The 23699-nt window shown below is 42.4% G+C and overlaps 1 protein-coding gene across 2 annotated transcripts in view; it reads left to right on the top strand.

Moving 5' to 3' along the window:
• The window catches only part of LOC124595311 (heparan sulfate glucosamine 3-O-sulfotransferase 6), a 149096-nt gene that overhangs the window by 47760 nt on the left and 77637 nt on the right, over positions 1–23699 (top strand). For both annotated transcript variants that reach the window (XM_047134010.1, XM_047134009.1), the window contains exon 5: positions 1246–1465. In XM_047134010.1, the coding sequence (XP_046989966.1) occupies positions 1246–1465 (220 nt within the window). The remainder of the gene's footprint in view (positions 1–1245; positions 1466–23699) is intronic.

Consider the following 23699-nt stretch of genomic DNA (forward strand, 5'->3'; position numbering starts at 1 on the left):
TTTTATCCAGGTTTTATTTTTAACGTGCTATTTGTTTACAACTTGACGTGACTGATGTGGAGTGGCTCTAAGGCAGTCGTCTTTCTGCTATGACTTGTTAAAAAGAATTTCTGTGAGTATCCATCAAGTACCGCTGTATAATACTACTTTTCAGTATCCCTTAATTCATCAGACCATTGTTAAGGATTATTTGTAAAAAAAATTTAAAAAAGTTGTTGACATGAAACCGGTTGTTACTTTTTATTAAACGTATTTTTACAGCCTGTGTGGATCATTTCATTCAGAATAAAAATAAAAAAAAAAACCTGAAATAATGAAGCATATTGTAGGTCATGGCAGAAACACATATTCAGAAGAAAAAAGTAAATGCATAAAGCAGAATGAGCACTGATCCAGAGGCACTTTCATATTATGAACAATATTGTATCATATTAAGAAAACTTGTAAAAACTATTACAATATTATTTGCAGTTTGCATAAAACTGATTGAAAGGTAGAAGAAAAACTATATTGAATATTGTTTAGAGAGGCCATGGAAGCAGACATTTATTACAGCAACTCTATTAAGGAGAAGGGATACCTAATGAAGAATATTACATGTCTAACAAACACTTCAAAAATTATTTTTGAAATGTGAGTGTGAAAATTGGTTTGTAATGATATTAGAGTGTCATTGATATTTAACATCAAATTATAAGGTAATTATATAAATTTTTTACACAGTAAAAAGTGTAAGACACAAATATGAGAATTTTTGTGTGTCTGCAGTCTACATGTGTGGTAGGGAGTGTCCATCGTGAAGTGCTAGTAGGGAAACAAACAATAGAATATCGTTTGCAGTACATGTTGCAGGGGGACATTTTTTGTCCATATGAATTCCATTAAGTCAAACTGTACCTTTACAGTAAAAAAATTTTAATGCTACCACATGCCAGCTCTGAGTATTTGAACAATGTTAATAATAGAACTGTAACAGGAAGGAAGCACCATTGCCATAATTGGTTAATCTTTAGTGAGATTATCAAAGAAAATTTGAGAGAACAAGAAGTTACTCATTTTGCTAGTTCAATCAAAGTTTCACTGTTTTGGCAAGTTGCTTTAAGACATCGTTTTGTTCAGTGTATTCTAAATCATTCAGGAATGAATAGTACACATTTGTTTTTGCAAGAATCATTGTTCTGAACATCTTACTGAAATTGTCTGTTCCATTTCTTGAACCTTTGTCAACTTACTAATATTTTGCAGCAAGAAACTTGATATGCCACAGTTTGAGGAGTTGGCTTTTTTTAACTTTACTGGAAGAGAAGGTAAAACAGTGGTGGATACTTCATGGGGACCTGTGAAAATTGGTATTTACGCACGGCACTTGGAACGATGGTTACGGTGTTTCCCATTGCGACAGTTGCATTTTGTCAGTGGAGAGCAGCTTGTAATCGACCCAGCAGCAGAGATGGCTAGAGTGCAGGTATATTAGCTTCTTGGCATGAGGTATTGTATTAGTTAACCATGTCTTGTTGTAATGAAAACCCCTGTCACAACTTCCCCTCCCACCATCATGTATCTCTCTTTCAGCGGAAATCATTATAGTCCTACATGTTTTCCTAACCAACAACAGTCTCTTCATTGTGTGTACCTACCGATATTGTATAATACCATATTTATACGGATCAGTCAATAAATATTGTGAAGTTAGAGTTTTATAGTGGGTAGCTTTACTTAATAATTTTTACTTGTTGCTATGAATGTAAAGTTTATTCCCTGTATGCTGTGTAAATGAACATACATTTATAAAGAAAATGTTGAAATTCTCAGTGGCATTAAGAGACTCTTTATGAGTATAAATCCCACTGTCGTACAGTTTGTGAGGAATAAGTGATTTCATCAGCAGTTTAAAATATTATACACCACAGCTCTCATGACTCGTAGGGCATCTACTTTACTGCCAATGTTAGATTGTTTCATTGTCCTATAGAACCTTCCTGGGAACAGTGCAACTAAGAATTATCTTTCCAACACATCTGAGCTCTCTTTAACACATTTAGTTTAACTTTGTTGATCAAAGTCATTTGTCAGTCATTAGCTTTTCTGTTCTGTTACTTTTTCCTTGTTTAGTTTCATTGTGCTACATCACCATTTTATTTATTTCCAGCTCAGTATTGTTTGTTTATTTTTTTACTTCAGTCATCTTTTATAAAAGATGTTTATAAAGTAGTGGACAGTGCATTGGGGTATTTTTATGATATCTTGTACAAATGTTAGAATGTACCGGTAATCCTAGCTATTATAAAACATTTGTCAAAGGTCTTTGCCACTGTAATAGCAGTCTACATGATTTATGTTAAGGTTTCCCCCATACTTCAAACACTCTCCCTTAGTGAAGCTCAATGCATGCCTAGTTTTATCTTCAGTTTCACCTACATCCTATAAAAGAGATCAGCACAACTTTTGCGTTTCTGTTAACTCATATTCTAACATTTCTCACGGTTCCAGCTGACCATGGTGGAGCTTCTAAAGATTGAATTCCATACTTAAATGGACATCTGAGTCTCTTCCTTCAGTCCGATCATTCTGTAGCTCTGCAGCCCTTCCTGACACCATGCTATTTCCCTAAGCTGACTCATACAAAAGTCATTATAACTTTTAAACATGATTGCCATAACAAAGTATGTGCATAATATCATTTGCTTCCTGCAGCAGTCATTGTTGAAGCTTAGCGCTTAACAGTTGCATTATATGTAGTGATTTCACTCGTAAATACCTAGGTTTACCAAAAGTAAAAGGTAAAAATCTGTGGTAGGAGCCCGTGACTGTGTCTTTCTTCATTGCAGCACCAGTGGGAAGAGGGTAGGTGGGGAGGGGGGGGGGGGGGGGGGGAGAGGAGGAGGAGGAGGAGAGTGGCAGTGCATCCATCATCTCGGCCACCTTTTTCCTCCGATACTCATTTTAATGCCGAGCTGGGTGGACCTGAGTCTGTCTTGGAGGGATTGGAATGGGAAACATCCCCATTCCTATCCAAGATTAAAACTGGAATCTGTAAGATCCTGATAGGCCACCATGGCCAGTACATAAGGCTGCTATCAGGTGAATAATGTTGCTGCTACATTTCATAGATGTATTTTGAGAAATGGGGTGTATTTTAGGTTCGACAGGCCTTGCATCACAGATACAAATTACAAATATTTGCTTTGACACAGAGCGCCTTGTATTGTGACTGGAACTGACAGTTGTGTCCTGGAAATTATTAGAAAATCAAAACCCAGGCAGATGGATATTGCAAAACTTATCTGTGTAAACTGAGTAGGATACTGTTAGTAAAATGGAAACTGCAACACATTTTACAACTAACACTGCTTTGTGGGCAGGCAAAAATTAAATGATTATTTGCCAATGTGAAATGCACAAAGTGCGCAGTGCCTCAGGTGAATTCTGTTGGTCAACTGTGTGTATGATATTTATGCAGAAGGTATTGAGAAAATGAAATAAATTTGTTTTTTGGTGGCATCGTAAATAGCCAGAAGAAAAATGTAAACTGAAAAATAATGTTCTTTACACTAATGTGCAGTTATATAAATAATGGTTATCTAAGCAGGCAAAAAGGAATACAAACGTCTCAAAAATGAGATCGACAGGAATTGCAAAATGGCTAAGCAGGGATGGTTAGAGGACAAATGTAAGGATGTAGAGGCAGCACTAGGGGTAAGATAGATACTGCCTACAGGAAAATTAAAGAGAACCACTTGTATGAATGTCAAGATCTCAGATGGAAACCCAGTTCTAACCAAAGAAGGGAAAGCAGAAAGGTGGAAGGAGTATATAGAGGGTCTATACAAGGGCGATGTACTTGAGGACAATATTATGGAAATGGAAGAGGATGTAGATGACGATGAAATGGGAGGTACGATACTACGTGAAGAGTTTGACAGAGCACTGAAAGACAGTTGAAACAAGGCCCCGGGAGTAGACAGCATTCCATTAGAACTACTGATAGCCTTGGGAGAGCCAGCCCTGACAAAACTCTACCATCTGGTGAGCAATATGTATGAGACAGGCGAAATATCCTCAGACCTCAAGAAGAATATTATAATTCCAATCCCAAAGAAAGCAGGTGTTGACAGATGTGAAAATTACAGAACTATCAGTTTAATAAGTCACAGCTGCAAAATACTGATGCGAATTCTTTACAGACGAATGGAAAAACTAGTAGAAGCTGACCTCGGGGAAGATCAGTATGGATTCCGTAGAAATGTTGGAACACATGAGGCAATACTGACCCTACGACTTATCTTAGAAGCTAGATTAAGAAAAGGCAAATCTACATTTCTAGCATTTGTAGACTTGGAGAAAGCTTTTGACAATGTTGACTGGAATACTCTCTTTCAAAGTCTTTAGGTGGCAGGGGTAAAATATAGGGAGCGAAAGGCTATTTACAATTTGTACAGAAACCAGATGGCAGTTATAAGAGTCAAGGGACATGAAAGGGAAGCAGTGGTTAGGAAGGGAGTGAGACAGGGTTTTAGCCTCTCCCTGATGTTATTCTATCTGTATATTGAGCAAGCAGTAAAGGAAACAAAAGAAAAATTCGGGAGTAGGTATTAAAATCCATGGAGAAGAAATAAAAACTTTGAGGTTCACCGATGACATTGTAATTCTGTCAGAAACAGCAAAGGACTTCGAAGAGCAGTTGAACGGAATTTACAGTGTCTTGAAAGAAGGATATAAGATGAACATCAACAGAAGCAAAACAAGGATAGTGGAATGTAGTCGAATTAAGTCGGGTGATGCTGTGGGAATTAGATTAGGAAATGAGAGACTTGAAGTAGTAAAGGAGTTTTGCTATTTGGGGAGCAAAATAACTGATGATGGTCAAAGTAGAGAGGATATAAAATGTAGACTGGCAATGGCAAGAAAAGCGTTTCTGAAGAAGAGAAATTTGTTAACATCGAGTATAGATTTAAGTGTCAGGAAGTCGTTTCTGAAAGTATTTGTATGGAGTGTAGCCATGTATGGAAGTGAAACATGGACGATAAATAGTTTGGACATGAAGAGAATAGAAGCTTTTGAAATGTGGTGCTACAGAAGAATGCTAAAGATTAGATGGGTAGATCACATAACTAATGAGGAGATATTGAATAGAATTGGGGAGAAGAGGAGTTTGTGGCACAATTTGATGAGAAGAAGGGACCGGTTGGTAGGACATGTTCTGAGGCATCAAGGGATCACAAATTTAGCATTGGAAGGCAGTGTGGAGGGTAAAAATCATAGAGAGAGACCAAGAGATGAATACACTAAGCAGATTCAGAAGGACGTAGGTTGCAGTAGGTACTGGGAGATGAAGAAACTTGCACAGGATAGAGTAGCATGGAGAGCTGCATCAAACCAGTCTCAGGACTGAAGACCACAACAACAACAACATCTAAGGGTGCATTAGGATCATTAAACTGGCAAGCAGTTCAGTGTACTTAAGCAGAAAACCTCATGTGACATGAAAATATTTCATCGAATTTGTAATGTGATTACCACCATTGTTATGTGATGTCTCTCACAAATGACTTACACTGAAACACAGCAAATTGTAGTTTCTGTAATGCACTATAAAAACGAATAATAGTATATGAGTTTAAATTAATGGCCTAGTTGTAGCTGGTTGTAGTGTGTAGTAATGTGGATGGTACTTGAAAGAATATATCATGAAACAGTAAGTTTATCCTTCTTATAAGTGACATCATAAGAAAGATATTTCAAGGACCAGACTTACTATAAAAAAATCACAAAAAATTAGATATGAAGTATTTTGCGTTACATGTTTTAGAAACTAAGCATAAACTATGCATTTCCCATCCATGTAGGCTCAATATTATATTGTGGTAGGTTTTGAAACAGTGTGGTAAATGTAGAGGGACACAAATTTTTTGCATTACTAACAAGTTTAATTTCATATTCCTCTGTTTTAGTGCATTGCACAATATTTTGTTGGATTCTTCTTCTTTTAAGCAGCTGGGATATCCACCTGAAAATGAGCCCACTCCTTTCCTTATGAATATGAAGGATACGGACCAGAGACCAAGAGCTGTTGTTGTCTTATTATTTATTCCAAGACTTCACTGATTTTATATAATTCCTCTGCAGTTGTAATATTTATGCCAGTGTTTGTTTACAAGAGTTATCAAATCAAATCAAATTAAAGTAAACAAATCTCTAGTGATCGAAGACTGGTATAAATACTGCAATGCCAAGCACCTGGATCACAGTGTCTTCATCGTGCAGATGCCACTCTTGATCAGAATTGTTCCTCAGTTTTTACACGAAAGTCTTAGAATCTTTTCATATGCTGACCTGCATGTTAATGTTGCACAGTGTAGGCTTTAACTATGCATGTGTTCATAATATAGGGAAGCCTTTTGTCACATTTTCTCATTATTTCTATCACTAGAATTGTGGTCTTTCTTGTAAACTTTTAGGAGTCAAAATTTTTATTGCATCTGAAATGTTATTAGATTCAAAATTATTGCTGAAACCACAGTTTACGAGATTTTAAATGGCCTCTTCTTCAGGAAACCAATATTGCCTGCAGGTCAGTTTGAATAGTGAGAACAAAAATTTCGAACTATTATATCACCACACAGAGAAGAAACCCAAAGAGAAAAACAGCATGGAAAAAAACCATGTGCTTGTAATTTGTGTTCTCTTTTATAGTCTCACAAAATACTAAAGTCACAGCGCATGTTAGATATTATTTTCTCAACAACAACTCTTTTTGTATGTAAACCACATTAAATCCGATAGTTTTGTGTGGTTGTATAGGTGGTCATATAGGTCTGAAATTCACTGCTGGTTATCTAGAATGAATGACGTGGCTCATCATTAAGACAACAGATGTGTATTCACAAAGGACACTGTCCATGTCTGGCCATCAGACCGCTTAATCAAATGTTGGGATTGTTGCTTTGAAAGAGCCCAGCCAATTTCCATTGCTATCCTCTCATAATCTATCTAAGCTTCTTGTCATTGACAAGACATTAAACCCTAATTTTCCTTCTTTCCTGATTATCTTTTTTCACTTGCCCTCTGTCGTTATTAGGAACAAGTGGAAAGTCACATCTGTAGCACACTGTTTCATCAGAGTTGCCTGACCCCAGGAAAGTTTGTGTCATTGCAGCTGTATGACACCTATGTATCAGGTCCTGTTTACCAGACGTGTTTGTCATATGCCATTTATGTTTGGAATTTAGACAACATATTTCCATAATATTCTTCTGAGTTATAAGAAGTGTCATATTGTAAAATGATCTTCCAACATTTTGACTAATATTGCAATTTGACTTTTGCTGGCATACTTGGGACAGAGTAAATTCAGTATTACAGCTGCTAATAAAGGCCACTTGCAATAATGGGCAAAATGTTGGAACATCATTTAACTACATAACACTTCCTACAAACCAGAAAAATCTTATGGAAATTGACTCCAGCAACAAAAGTCTGTGAATGTGGGTGGCAGTGTGTTTGTTTTGTTGTGCCAAGTTCCTTGTAAAAAGCTTGTGAAAACTGAAGAAGAGGAGAAGAACATTATGCTTAAGGAAGAGGATAATGTGAAGAGATTTGTTTATAGTATCAACATTCTTTCATGTAGCATCGGCATGTTTTTTATTGAGAAGTTGTTGGTTAGGATTCTGACATTTACAATGATCATTTTTATTTTTAAAATTGAAGTTGGCAAATCTCCTTGATGATACCGAGTCTTAAATATTAAATATTTTCTTCCTGATGCAGTCACTCACTTCAAAAATCTGTGTGTGATATTAATAATTCATTGCTGTACACAAATAAAGCTTTAACATTGTGATCTTCGGGTGAATACATGCTTCTTATAGCTATAATTTGGTTTTTGGTACTACCTCACCAACATCAATTCAATTCAATTTTTATCATCACATAACATGCCTTATACAATCAAAGATTGTGACATAGGTGACTTGTCAGTTTTACACTGTATATAACAATACTAAAAATAGACAATACACTAATAATATATATGGTGTAACATCTTCAAAGAGGTATTTTAATTTCAATTATAATGCATTGTCACCATTCATGAAATCTTCTACACTATAGTAACATTTATCTTTCAGATATTTTTCCAGGTCTCTTTTGGTACCTTTTACATTTGGGTCATCCATATCTTTCCATATTTTATTTACAAATTTCATGCCCATATAGTATGGGGTTTTTTCATATGATTTTAAACGGTGGGTAGGTAACATGTAGCTTGTTCTATGTTTAGTATCATATTGATGCAAGAAGAGGTTGCCCTCGAAAAGTTGTGTGTTTCTTTTCATGAAAGTGAGAGTTTCATAGATGTATATTCTAGGAATGCTCATTAGATCCAGTTTTACAAATAAAGGTTTGCAGTGTTGCTTTGGTTTTGCTCCCATCATTGCTCGGATGATTCTTTTTTGTAGTCTAAAAGCTCTAAGTAAATTTGTTTTTTCAGACCCCCAGAAAATTTTACTATACCTAATGACTGAAACAAAATATGCATTATATACAGTTTTTCTTACAGCTAAATCAGTAATACTATACAAGATATTCATAATATATACAAGGCTATTCAGTCGACCCAGTATGTTGTCCACATGGTGACTCCATAACAGGTTTTTATTGACTAACACGCCAAGGAATTGGACACAGTCTGCAGTCTCTAATTTTTTGTCCATATACCTTATTTCACTTATAGACTGTGAAATGTCGTGCAGTACTGAATTTCACTCATTTCTGTTCTCGGAGTTAACATGGCGACATTTCTACATAATTTTCCATTTATTTACAATATGAATCAATTTGACATCTTAGTTACATACTGTTTGAAGATAGTTTGTGTGTCATTTGTATGGCCTCAGATTTCGAAAGAGATTAAACTACTTGCACAGTACAAGTTGGCTTCCGCAACACTGTTTTGTGACTGAGTGGACAGGGTAATAATCTTGCAAGTATGGTGTGCCAGGCAAGTGGAACAATGTTAATGAGTCATTTGTGAAGATCCCATTTCCTAACCACGTATATCTCAGACTTCACCCCTTATACAGTATTATGAATGGAGTTGGAAGAAAGCTAACATCCACACAGGGAGTGCTAGGACTTGACATAAACTGTATGCGTAAGGTACAAGTATATTGGGAGTGGAAAGGAACATCTTCAGCAGTTGCTGATCTCCCTCCCTCCCTCCCTCGGGCTTCTCTCTCTCCTTCCCTGCCTTCCTCCTTCCCCCGGCCCCTCCCTCCCTCCCTCCCTCCCTCCCTCCACCCCTCCCTCCCTCCGTCATTCCCCCCCCCCCCTCCCACCGCCAAATATTTGAGAAAAGTTATGAAGAACTGATCGTCTTAGAGCATCTGCATCACTTGACCAAAAAATACGCATGTGTTGAAAATTTCTCTTTCTCAAGAGTTAATGAGCTATAAAATCATATTAAAATGAGGGAAACTGTCAGTAAGAGACTGACTGTTGGTGTTGGTACATGTTGTTGTTGTGGTCTTCAGTCCTGAGACTGGTTTGATGCAGCTCTCCATGCTACTCTATCCTGTGCAAGCTTCTTCATCTCCCAGTACCTGCTGCAACCTACATCCTTCTGAATCTGTTTAGTGTATTCATCTCTTGGTCTCCCTGTACGATTTTTACCCTCCACGCTGCCCTCCAATACTAAATTGGTGACCCCTTGATGCCTCAGAACATGTCCTAACAACCGATCCCTTCTTCTAGTCAAGTTGTGTCACAAACTTCTCTTCTCACCAATCCTATTCAATACTTCCTCATCAGTTCTGTGATCTAATCTTCAGCATTCTTCTGTAGCACCACATTTCAAAAGCTTCTATTTTCTTCTTGTCCAAACTATCTATCGTCCATGTTTCACTTCCATACATGGCTACACTCCATACAAATACTTGCAGAAACGACTTCCTGACACTTAAATCGATACTCGATGTTAACAAATTTTTCTTCTTCAGAAACACTTTCCTCGCCATTGCCAGTCTACATTTTATATCCTCTCTACTTCGACCATCATCAGTTATTTTGCTCCCCAAATAGCAAAACTCCTTTACTACTTTAAGTGTCTCATTTCCTAATCTAATTTCCTCAGCATCACCCTCTAAAAGTCTTCGATGTCCATGATGTCTGGCAAGGATTCAAATTCCGCGGCGCCTGGTACCAGATCCCTCCCCCCTGAAACTTGTGTGTAGGGGCGGAAATGCCCCGGATGGTACCGAGGTGGGCAGCAGTTGGAAGAGGAGCTGCGCTCATCAACCGCTATTGGCGTGGAGGAAGGGACGCCCGAGGTGTCCATGATAGCCGATCCAGAGTCCAGGGCAGGGCAGGGAAGGGAGATGCCAATCCGCCTGGGGGCGGCGAGTGCCGGCAGCAGGCCCGCAGGGAGACGGCAACTGGGAGCAGGGATTGTGACTCGAGGACCACGTCTGCACCCGTAGGAGGTAGAGGAAGAGGCGGCGGCACGAGACCTGTGGGGCCCACACGAGCAGAGCTGATTATGATGGTGGCACTCCACCACTTTTGACGCCTGCTTCGATGACACATGGCGCCCATGGGCTGCGACGACCGTGGCGGGTGTCCAAACCGCCTTGTGCCCATACTCGCGGGCCCACACAGCTGTGTCAGGGGCATACCGCTGCGAGGGCTGGGAGTGGGGGTGGGAGGAGGATGGCATCAGCAAATGGAGCAGGGTCCGTGGCTGTCGCCCGTGGAGGAGCTCTGCCAGATTGCGTCCGTCAGTTGGCGTAGTGCGATACGTGCTCAAAAACCGGGTGAGGGATGACGTGGTTGGAGATGTGTCAACCGCCTTAGTCAACTGGTGTTTAAAAGTGCGGACAAGCCTCTCCGCTGCGCCATTGGATGAAGGGTGGAAAGGGGGGCTATGGATATGTTTGGTACCGTTGGCCTGACAGAAGTCATGGATGGAGGGCGCCGTGAATTGGGGACCATTGTGTGTGGCAAGCCCTCAATGGCGAGAACCTGGGCCAGGGCCGTGAGTGTAGCTTCTGTGGTGGTGGATGCCATGCGGACAACATTTGGGTATTTGGAGTAGGCATCAATGATGAGTAACCCCATGGACCCCATAAACGAACCCGCATAATCAATATGGATGCCATCCCAGGGCCAGCGAGGCACAGGCCAGGGTGGAAACGACTGAGGGGGGCTTGCCTGGTGACGTGCACAGACAGTGCACCCATGGACCAGGCGCTCAATATCGCCATTGATGCCAGGCCAGTACACGTGCCGGCGAGCCAAAACTGTCATACGGGACATACCCCAGTGCCCGTGGTGTAACAAACTGAGCACCCAAAGCCGCAAGTCCGGAGGGATGACCACCCGATGGGCATCTGACTCCATGGCCAACAGAACGACATCATCAACCATGGAGAGCCTGTGGGAAAGGGGGCACCAGGGGCTGAAATCGGACTGCATCCAACGAGTAACATAGGAGGGCCACCCGTGGGCCATGTAGTGGAGAACCTGCCACAAGACAGGGTCGCGGTGGGTAGCTGCAGCAACATGAGCAGCCATGAGAGGCAGTCCATCCAGCGCATCCCGGCGGGCGGAATCAATGTGAAAGCAGAGGACCTCCTGTTGGTCAAAGGCAGGATCGGGGCCTGCTGGGAGACATGACAAAGCATCCGTGTTGCATGATGGGTGGTGGGCTTATACCGGATGGTGTATGCATAATTACGTAAAAACAATGGAGACGTTGAGCCATCCACTCTAGAAGGTGATAGTGGGGTCCGAAAAGTGTAACCAAGGGTTTATGGTCCGTCAGGAGGGTGAGCTTTGCCCCAAAGAGATAAGTGTGAAATTTTTGCATGGTGAACATGATCACCAGGCCCTCCTTTTCAATCTGGGAGTAGTTCCGTTGCGCTAGGGTCAATGTCTTAGAGGCGTAAGCGATGAGCTGTTCAGAGCCATTGGCATCCCGGTGCGCGAGGACGGCCCTTATGCCATAGGCCAATGCATCAGCCGCCACAACCAAGGAGCGTTCCAGAGAGAAGGGAGTAAGGCAAGGGGCGGACTGCAGCATCACCTTTAAACAGAGAAAAGCCTGGTCACAGGCAGGAGTCCAAACAAAAGGTACCCCTTTGCGACACAGGTGATTGAGGGGTTGAGCAATGGAGGCAGCCTGGGGCAAGAACTTGAAGTATTAACTAACCTTGCCCAAAGACACCTGCAGCTCAGATAAATCCTTGGGACGAGGAAGGTCCTCAATGGCCGCGACATTACGGCCCGAAGGGCGAATGCCATCTTTGCTAAGCCAGTGGCCTAAGCATTCCACTTCCGGTTGAAAAAAACAACACTTGTCCAGCTGACAGCGTAAATCAGCAGATTGCAAAGTGGGGAATAAGGCACTGAGGCTTTGCAAATGTTCCTTGTGGGAACGCCCGGTTACCAAGTTGTCATCCAGATAATTCACACAGGCAGGGATAGGCTGTGTAAGCTGCCCCAGGAATAACTGGAAAATGGCCGGCGCCAAAGACACACCAAAGGGAAGGCACTTGTACTTATACAACCCGAAAGGTGTGTTGATAAACATGATGTCCTGAGATTCGGCATCCAAGGGCAACTGGTGGTATGCCTCAGCCAGATCGATCTTTCAAAAATATTCTCCCCCGGCAAGCTTGGTGAGAGGGGCTTCCTGTCGGGGAATGGGGTAAGAGTCAACGAGGGACTGAGCATTGACTGTCGTGCCAAAGTCCCCACACAGCCGAAGGGACCCATTGGGTTTCCATATGAGCACCAGTGCATCGCCCAGGCACTGTAAGTTACAGGCTCCAGAACGCCAGCGGCCTGGAGCCAATCAAGTTCCTGCTTGACCACCGGCCGTAAGGCCACCGGAAGGGGCCGGGCCTGGAAAAAGCGAGGCTGTGCATCCGGCCGGAGGGTGATGTGCACCTGAAAACCGGAAGCACATCCGAGATCCGTTGCAAACAATGACACAAAATTGGAGCACAGATCGTCGAAGTCTTGAAAAGGAACATCTTTGGACACGACCTTAACTTCGTCGCAAATTTAATAGCCAAACAGCTGAAACGCGTCCAGGCCAAAACTATTCGAAGCCGACAGATGATAAGGAGCTGGGGAACATGCTTGTACGTCACCTGGACAACGAACTGCCCACAAAGGGAAATGGAACTGTCTCCCTAGGCGACCAAACGACGAGAGGGCGGTGACAACTCAGGAGAGCCCAGCCGGGTATATGTCGCCATATTAATCAGGGAGAAGGTGGCCCCAGTGTCACCCTGAAAACAGACATCCTCAGTGAAAAGGCGAAGCATGAGGAAAAGCTTCCTTGCAGATGGGTCATCCTGTGGGATGACCGATTGCAGAGCATGGACTGTATCTTGAGGCCCAGGAGGGGCGGGACTGGAGCGAGTCGAGCAACTACGACAAACCGATTGGATGTGGCCCTCCTTGTTACACAGCGTGCACGTTTTGCAGCGGTGGGGACAATCAGCCTGCGAATGTGCAGTAAAGCACTGTGGGCAAAATGGAAGTGGGCTGCGCGATCGGCGACGAGGGGCAACCGAAAGCGCCAGTGCCATAGAGACGCTGGGCCAAGTCGATGCCGCGAAGGCAGAACTCGCCATGACGCCGCAATCGTTGCCACCTGCGGTTGCACCATAAGATGCTTGTTAGCCGCCTGAGCAATTTCAAAGGAGTGGGCAGTGCGGAGAATCTCTTTCAAGGAGGGGTTGTCGAGTTTCAATGCTGCAGTACGGACCTCAGGATCGGGAGCCAGCTGAACCACCACATAACGGATCAGGGAGTCCGCATACGAAGCTTTACACTGCTGATTGGTGCACGTAAAATCGCATCGACAGCTGAGACCCTGCAAGTCCGTCACCCAGGAATGATATGATTGACCAGGCTGTTTATAGTACTGGTGGAACTACAGCTGGAAGGTGACCACATGGTAGCGTTGGGAGTAATAGTTCGTCAGCAAAAGGCAGATCTCCCGGAAAGAGAGAGCCACAGGATTGGACAACGATGCCAACTTGTGGAGAAGAAAGAACATGTCTGGGGAGGCCCAAAACAAAAACAACGACTGCTGTTTACCTCGTCATCAAAATGATGTAATGGCAACCGGAACGGTCGTGGGGTTGAAGTGACGGAAAGCGCAGTGGGACCTGCAGAGCGCCCTGTGAACAACAACACAACGGGAGAGGACTGACACGACCAGTGAAGGACAGAACGAACAACAACAAGATCAAGACAACAGAGTCGCAAGAAAACCTAACAACCACATCCACTTGGACAGAAAAAGAAGAAAATAAACTGTCTAAGGTGAGGTGATGTGTCTTGAGACATACGCAAGATTAGACTCGCTGGCTGAGCGAGAGGCAGGCACTTAAATACTCTATCGGGGTCGCCGCTATTGGCCGCTGGAACCACATGTTCCACTGTGGTGCCCTCACACTAAATGCAGCCAGGAGGCGTGGGCCGCCACAGCTTACTGCACGATCGTGCAGAGACCTCTAGGGGTCTTCAACATCCATGATGTCAGGTGGGTATTCAAATTCCGCAGCGCGCGGTACCAGATGAAGGAACTATTAGTTCTGAAAGCTAGATATTGTGTCCCTTTAACTTCTATTTTTTACTTTAGGGCTCAAGCCATCATCGTCCATCACAAAGAAATTCAGTGCTAGAAACTCTGGTCCATAGAGTTTGAACACTTTAAGATGAGAAGCATCTCGCCAAAGAATTACAACACCTGTGAATAGTACTCTGAAGGAATGGGTTCTCAGATCACCAAATTGAAGGGACGATGTAGTCAAAATCAACGACGTCTGAGAAAGTGTTTGATACCGAGACCAAGAAAGAGAATCCAAAAATCACCGCTTTATCTTATGCTGGCCCAATATCTAGAAGGATTAGCACATTCCTGCAGACATGTGGCTTCCATTGTATTTTGCTCCCTTCAACAAAGTATTGTGTATGGAGTTGGAAGAATGGTGACATCCACAGGAGGAAAGTTATGACATGAAAGAAATTATATTCTTAAGGGCCAAATGTTTTTTAATGAAAAGGAACATCTTCAGCAACTGCCCTCCCTCCCCTTCCCCCTCCTCCCTCCCCCTCCTCCCTACCCCCCCCCTCCCTCCCTCCCTCCCTCCCTCCCTCCCTCCCTCCCTCCCACCCTCTGGGCAGATTATCAGAACAGTTGAGGAGAAATGCAAGGAACATCAGTGACATACCTGTCTCAAACAACTGAGCAAATCAACTGTCACCAAGCACTGCCATGAATATAATCATGAAAAGAAGTACAAAGAGATACCAGTACTCTGGTGTAAACACCAAGTTTCTGGAACAGCATAATTAGAGAGTCCGTCAGAATAAATACATCAGAAAACCTAATAAACAGGTATGTTGGCTTTGATTTAAAATGCTTGGAGTCCGGCACTCAAATTAACAAAATCTTACCACTCATAACATCCACGAATGTTGGAAAATGATGAGATAATATGTATATCAGGCAACATCAGTGTGTGAGCTGTGAAAAACAAAAGAGCATCAAAGGGTGTAGTGGGCATCAAGAATTGAACTTGACTGTAAATAGCAATATGAGATCAACAGTAGTTCACAGTCTGGTTGCAGTCCAGGCAGTGAGTACACTTAACAGCAAAACTCTCAGCACCTGAAGAAGGCACCTGGATCAGTCTTTAGAGTATTAGAGTATCGTGTGTAGAATGGAAACTTGGCAGAATGGCCAGAAGCACACTAGTAATCATTCGCACTGAGATAACCTGCATTTTACACAAAATTTATATTTTAACTCACTCCAGTCGTACTTTTTAAATTGAATCAAATTATAATCTTTTCAATCTTCAGAACAGATCAAAACATGTTTAAAATGAATGTGAATCAGAATCTGCAGAACAAAATTTGGACAACTCCATTACTTTTCTGCTTCATATTTGTCTAAATCCAGCAGCAACCAATAAGGTGACAGGAATGCCTCTCTGCAGTGGGCATCAAGTAATCCAGAACCTCTTCTGGGTAAGATATTGTAATTTCAGTCATATTTTATGCTCTTAGTTTAACATAATAAACTGAAGTCATGCAAGAGAATGTGCAAGAAGTTCAACTAAACAGGCAAGAAAGCAGCTCAGAGGTAAAAACAATTGAAGAAGACTAAAGAAATCTCACATGCACAAAGAAATCTCACATGCACAACAAAACCAGACAACTCCTATGTCTGTTCACAAATTTCAGCTTTATTATTCATTCTCTATCAAGAAATTAAATGAAATTTTGTTTTAAGGGATCATAAGAATCACCTGTAAAATATCCAGTACTCATAGACCTCTTATTTCTTGGTCTCTCCTGTACAAAAAAGGAAAAGTGGTGTTATGCATCTTCGATAATGAGCTCCTCATATATAAGATGTTCTTCAGTTCCAATTTTATCACTCTCATTTAAGTGTGTATTGGTAAAGTGGTTGCTTGGCATGTTGTAATTACTCTGTTCTATTTAGGGGGGACATAATTATTTATTCAATGTTTTTGTTCAATGCACTTGAAAGTGTCTAGTGAATTCTGTCAGCATGAGGTACATTGTGAGTGTGCTACTATTGTTGAGAGTTGTTTTGTGTTCATGCATGTAAGAGCCAGTGGGTGGATGGGTGTTGTATTAAAAAATAAAGTTCGGGTGAGATGACTGACAGACATTTCTTGTCAAAGTAAAAAACTGAACAGTTGTTGAATAATGTCTTGGAACTAGGTTGGCTTCTGTACTAAAACAGCACATTTTCAGAAGACAGTAATTATTCATGTGAGCAGGTGATAGAAATGATGTATCAGCTAGGCTTGTCTTTTACATCATCTCAGAAATTGCCCAATAGTTTGTATACAGTGTTTGGTCGGGAAAAAAAAGATGATTTTTTCATTTGATGATATTTCACATCTTCCTAAAGGTCCAACTTGAAAGCAATGCCTCAGTACACTTCATTCGACTTTTGGTAATTTGTTAGCTTCAGAAAAGACTGTTTACAATCAAATTACAAAATTTTGCTGCCATCATGCTTCTTTCAGCAATGGATTTCTGGAAGGTCAACCAAAATTGCCGTTGTTTCAAGAAAATCAGTGCTGTGTGCCGGGTGGCTGAAGAGGTTTAGCATGTGACTTACTGTGGGATAGCATTGTTGAGTATTGCAGCACATTCAATTTTGCATGAACATTTTGCTGTGGAAAAATGGCATCTGCACAATTTTACCAAAGCTCAAAGATGGGCTCATGTCAATCAGTGTGCAGAAACGCTCGAAAATTTTGACCAAGGAAATGCAAAATCTGTAAAGAACCATTATGAGACACAAAACTGGGCTATGCTCATACTGTCTGCAAACCGGGCAGTATCTCACTGCTCAGTTGTTCCAAAATTTATTGAAACCCAACAAAGTGGTCTGTTTGCAAAGCCCTTAAAAGAAAATGATCATGTTTCTGTGGTTACACTGGACCATTGCTTTAGAGGATCAAAGATGAAATTAGGAATGAAAATGTCATTCTTCATGATATCAGTGTCAACTGGCACACAGCACATCCAACAACTGAATATTTGATGTAGTAATTGTCTTATTAATTCTTTTTTCTCCCTTATGTCAAACAAAAAAATATTTTGACATCACCTCAAGAAGCTGTTAAATCCTTCAAAAAACCATGTTTTTGAGTCACCATTATAGAGTGCAAAAATGTTTGCAGAAGTGGTTAGAACATATGCAAAAGTGTCTAAATTTTAAAGGTCAAATATTTTGTGAAACAACAAAAGATTTGTACCAAAAATGTTTTTCTTTGTTTTATGGAAAAAATTGTGATTGTCATCAGAATATAGTAGTTGGTTTTCTTTTTTATTTTTTAATTTAGAAACTTATGAGTTACAATTGTTGATGTATTTCAGTTATTAATAGTTCACAAAATGTGATGTTCTTTAATGGTCAGGTCCTTTTCTGTTGCTTGATTCGTAGTGCACAGCAGAATTTGTTAAGCTGCTACGATTTCCTCATTCACACAGAAACAGTTGGTATTTTCTGTACAAGCTAGTAGTTGTCCACATTTTTACAGCATCGTACTTCAGGTAAATAAACAACATAGTGCGATGAATGTCCTGAAACATATTTCATTATTATTATAAAAGCCAATTTGTGTTGCTTGAGAGTCCCAGATGGATTGAGAGAGATACAACAAATTCTTGATGGTGTAACTTGCCAACATCATTAGGTTAGTCGTGGATGGCAGCATGTTAGGCTATTAAAAATTTGTTCTACAATGGGTGACCCATCCATCAGGCTGCATGCCTGAGAGACTTACAAGCAGCATATTCACCCAGAAAACCTATAAAACACACTCCATTAATATTGCCTTACAATGAAAACAGTTCATAGTATGCTCTTGCAAGGATTTATCATAAATTATTGCATACTGACTTCACACGGTACAGAATGGTGAAAGACGATTGTGTCAGTGGGCCTTCCTAGGGTGATAGGAGAGGCAAGAACTTATAATGTATAGAAATGTTGATAAAACTGTAAATAAACTATAATTTGGTTTTCACTGTTTTGATGTCTAGCTAACGATACATAATTATTGAATTTTCCAGTAGCATACTCAGAAAATTTAGTTCCTATACACTTTTTACTCTAAAATAATTAAAAGGGTATTATTAATTCATTTAATATTATTCTTTGAGGAATGTAAAATATCCTGTTGTGGGATGCTACATGCAGAAAACAAGGAGGAGTTAAAGTAGCATTGAATAGTGGAAGTTTATTTTTGCAAGAAAGCAGACAAGAAAACATGGACAACAGAAAACAAATTCTCCATGGAGGGAACATAAGAGATTGTCCAGATCTGTAAGAAGAATTGTCACTCTGTGAATACAGTTCCATGAAGGTGAGAGAGAAGGCACACTCTCTGTCTCCATAGGTTACAGAGCCATAGGCATGTTTCGAATCGGTCACAGTCATAATCAGCAATTGCACTGGAATTGTCTTGTTCCCGTTGTGCTGTATCAGAAACCTGTTGTTTTAGTCAGATTCACAGTTGGGTTCAGACTCAGGATTAGACTGCCAGAGAGCTGCAGGTGGCAGTCCTATGAAAGCTGCCTGGCATGTCGATACCAGCAAGTGGCCACTGTATCTAGTAATGTCACAGTGAAGTCAAGCTGCATCTGCTGCAAACATCTGGCAGGTGGCTAACACAGGGCAATGCTGTTTGGCATGTGGGTGTTATCAAACACCAGACATTCACTGCACTCCTCCTTGCTTTGTAGGAAGCCATCTCAGTACGTAAACAGTGGTTGTGGCAGAGGCGACAGCCAAGGACATGGCATTCATCTTTACTACGGAGGGAGATTCCGAATCATTCTCAATGTGTAGACCGTGGCCGGAGTAGAGGTGCCATCCAAAGACATGGTACTCCTCTTCCCCATGGAGGAGATGGTGCAGCTGGCTGGTTGAAGTGAACTGGAGAACAAGGATGCCACTGAAGAGAAGCGGCTGGCACTCTGCTGAGAATAGATGGTCCTGGAGGATGGAGGAAACAGATGGGGCCATGACCAGGGCCAAACAGCACAGAGTGGCAAGGAGACGAGGGCATGTGGTGCACCAGCAAAGATGTGTATTGGGAAGAAAACCTGGTGGATGAGAGGGAACAGACATACAAGGATGGAAGCAGGGAGACAACAGCATGGGTCGAGCATGGGCAGCAGACAGGAGGAGGACAGCAACTGGACCAATTGTGTGTGGGTGGCACAGGTACTGGTTATACAGGAGAGCAGGCAACAGCAGGTGCCTGGCATGGAACTGCAAAGTGTGTGGATCCAGGCAAACGAAGGTTGCCCAGGAATAGGCCTGGAAAAACAAAATACTTGCAGGGACATCATCAAGAAGTGCACACAGACCACTGAAGGTGGCAGGATGAGGCATGGCCAAGCCTTGTAGTGGAACATCCATGAGTGGTGCACAGGAAGTGCAAGGCAGTCAGTGAGACTGGCAGAGAGGGCCACATGGAACAACAGCCGAGGAAGGTGGCCACAGGAGGAGGTGGCACTGGGCACGCCCCCAACGAAGGTGGAGTGACAGAATACCCATCAGGAGGAGACAGGCCCACAACTGTGAGAACAGAAAAAAGGTGAGAAATGGCATCAGCAGAGGGACCATGGAATAGACAAGCACCAAAAGGTCACGAGTGGGTTGGATGGAGAGTGCGTCAACTAGGCTGGCCACAGTACTGTAGGTGGTGGTAATGGAGGCACCATTAGCAGCCACAAAGAGGAATGTGAGGGTTCCAAAGTTCAGAACCAACATCGCTCGTAGGGCAGAGGTGCCATGTCGAGAGGTGGCAGAGCTGATAGCAGAGCTAAGGATGGCAGTGCTGCAGGTGCCAAATCTGTGGACCAGAATTTCAGGGGCTGCAGCAGCTAGTGCTGTGGTGCATGAGTTTGAGGGGCTAGCACAGGATGCAAAAGGCTGAGTGGGTGGGGGCTGAGGCCGAGGATGTAGGGGCCCGAGATGACCAGGAGAGAAGTATTGTAAAGAGCGGAATTGTGTACTAGATGATCGAGGGCAGCCAGGAAGGCAGCCCAGGAGTCCAAGGCCATGTCAGAGTCAAATGGAAGATGGTGTAGTGGCATGGTGACTTGCTCCAGGAAGCTGTTGAGGCGGGCAAGGTGCCACCACAGGAGCTCAGAGGTGCACAGGAAGGCAGCCCAGGAGTCCAAGGCCATGTCAGAGTCAAATGGAAGATGGTGTAGTGGCATGGTGACTTGCTCCAGGAAGCTGTTGAGGCGGGCAAGGTGCCACCACAGGAGCTCAGAGGTGCACAGGAAGCGGCAAGCGTGAAGCAGAAACTGTGGTGGCCCAGCTATAGTACGTGGGTTTCTCGCCCATGGGAAATGCTGAGAGTGGTTTCCTGGCTCAAATTAAGCAACTGCTGACCCCGCAACTGAACACACTGCAGAATCAAAAGGTCTCCTGCAGAAGAAGCCGTGTGGAAAAAGCAGGTGAAAGAGACCAGAGGAATGTCAGTTGAACATGAATGAAAGCATGCAAATGCAGTGAGAGAGCAGCCTGGTTGAGCACAGATAATGGAATGAAGTTCTTAAGCCACAGGAGTCATAAAAAGTTTACCCTCATTGCTAACTGTAGTATCCTGTTGTGAGATGGTGCATGCAGAAAATAAGAAGGTTAAAAATAACATTGAACAATAAAAGTTTATTTTTACAAGTGAATAATCAAGAAAATATGAACAACAGAAAACAAATTATCCATGAAAGGAACATAAGAGATCGTCCAGATCTATGCAAAAAATTGTCACTCTATCAATACAGTTCCAGGAAGATGCAGGAGAAGACACACAGTCTGTCACCATAGGTTACATTGCCATAGGCATGGTCAGAATCAGTCAGAGTAACAATCCATGATTGCACTGACATTGCCATGGTCCTGTTGGGCTGTATCGGAGACCCGTCATTTTCCTCAGTTTTATGGTTAGGTTCAGACCCAGATTCAGACTATGCATCAGACTGCTAGAGAGCTGCATGTGCAGTCCTGTAAAGGCCGCTCAGCATATGAATATGGCTTCACAGATGCGAAATAGTGCCAGCTGTGTCTGGTGATGGTTGCGCAATTGATACTGCAGTCGATGTCACAGTAAAGTTGAGCTGCGGCAGCTGGAAGTGTCTGGTGGGACAGCAACTCCCTGTGTAGCGTGTGCTGGATCTTCAGGTACCAGCCATCCACTGCATAATGCATTTAATTTTAATATAAGTTTCTACTTGTGATTACATTTTAATAAATACTGTACCTTACATTTACTGATGAGCCAAGTGACAATCGCCCTCTGTGAGACTGAATGCTGCCTGGTAGTGGTGCAAGCACAGGACACAATAATGGAAGTATATAAGTGAACCTAGATGATTGGGGGATCTTTCCAGTGACAATAGAAGCTGCAAATGGGGAAATCCAGTGACGTAACTGACTTTAACAAATGGTTGAGTGCTGTGGCTCAGAACCTGGCAACGAGAATACCAGAAGCAATGAAGCTGATTGGCTGCTCGTGTGTTATTGTTGTGAGCATTTGTGGTTAAAGTACCACTGAAGCCACAAATAGACAATGAAGAGCTAGACATCGAAGCTTCATCACAGAAATTGGAGGACAGAGGCTTCGTGACATGTAAAGTAGGGTTGGTAGCGATCTGCGTCAGCTCTGAAGACAGATAATAATGCTGATGCAGGCACAAGTGTTATAGAGCACACCATTCAGTACACATTGTTGAAGATGGGGCTGTGCAGTATATGAACCATATACATTCCCATGTTGACCCAACTGAGTCAACATTTCTGATTGCATTGGTCACTAGATCATCAAGAGTGGTCTGTGGATCAGTAGAAATGTGGGGGAATACATCATCCAGGCGAAGGGCTGCTTGGGACATGCACTGTGCCATGGACACAGGTCAGTGATGGCAGTATTATGCTATGGGGAACATTCACCTGGTCTTCCACAGGACCTGTGGTACTAATGTAAGGGCCATGACAGTTGTGGAATATGCAAACATTACTGCGAACTACCTCCATCTATTACGGACACACAACACAGTGATTCCAATACAACATTAATTTATTTCTCTCCAAGGAACGTACATCATGGAATACGAAACATTAATTCAAGGATAATCAATATTTCCAGAGTGTCTATAATTACCAATATCAACCCGCAACACCCTACCCACCCTGCTCAATTTCTAGAGGAATGACCAGTTGAACGGGACGTGAGATTATGGATCTTTCTGAAGTTCGTAAGGTTACAGTTCGTGTTTTCCCATCTCTTCCTTCATGAAGATCTTCTATCCGCGCCTCCCTCCACGTGTGTCGTGGACGAACATCCTCTTGTAGAAGAACTAGAAGAACAACATCACCCAGCTGAAGACTTCCTGAACCTGGCCTTGGTTGATGAGTTTCATGGAAGTTTTTCAGCAGGATCAGATATTCTTTCTTCCACCTGTTCCAGAAGTGTTCTACCATCTTCTGCAGCCCTTGAAATTCCTTGGACAAGTCCTTTCTAACTGGTGATTCTGGATCAGTAGGTAGTGTTGTGAGTCGATCACCTACAAGGAAATGTGCGGGCGTCTGTGGCTCAGATTCCTCTCCCCCTTACGTAATTGGTCTAGAGTTTAGTGCTGCTTCTATGCTGACCAGGATTGTGTTGAGACCTCCTTCATCCAACTGTGACTGTCCTAAAACTTTTCTCAGGCAGCGTTTGACAGATCCCACCATCCGTTCCCAGAATCCTCCCCACCAAGGTGAGTGTGGAGCGATGAATTTCCAAGTGATGGCTTGCTGGGCGAGGTACTTATGCGTCTTGTTTGCCATGAGAGCCTGCCAGAGCTCCTTCAGCTCTAAGTACGTGGCATGGAAGGTAATAGTATTATCAGTGTAAATTGTGCTAGACACTCCTTGTCTTCCGACAAACCTTTGTAGGGCATGAAGAAATCTGTCAGTTGACATATCTGAGCATAGTTCCAGGTGTATGGCTCGTGTTGTTGCACATGTGAATAGAGAAATATACGCTTTCTTCGTAATATGTCCTTGTCTGACATATAATGGACCAGCAAAGTCAATACCTGTTACTGTAAATGGTTTCAGTGGTGAGAGA

This window comes from Schistocerca americana, chromosome 2 (assembly GCF_021461395.2).
Source record: "Schistocerca americana isolate TAMUIC-IGC-003095 chromosome 2, iqSchAmer2.1, whole genome shotgun sequence".
Classification (NCBI taxonomy): Eukaryota; Metazoa; Arthropoda; class Insecta; order Orthoptera; family Acrididae; genus Schistocerca; species Schistocerca americana.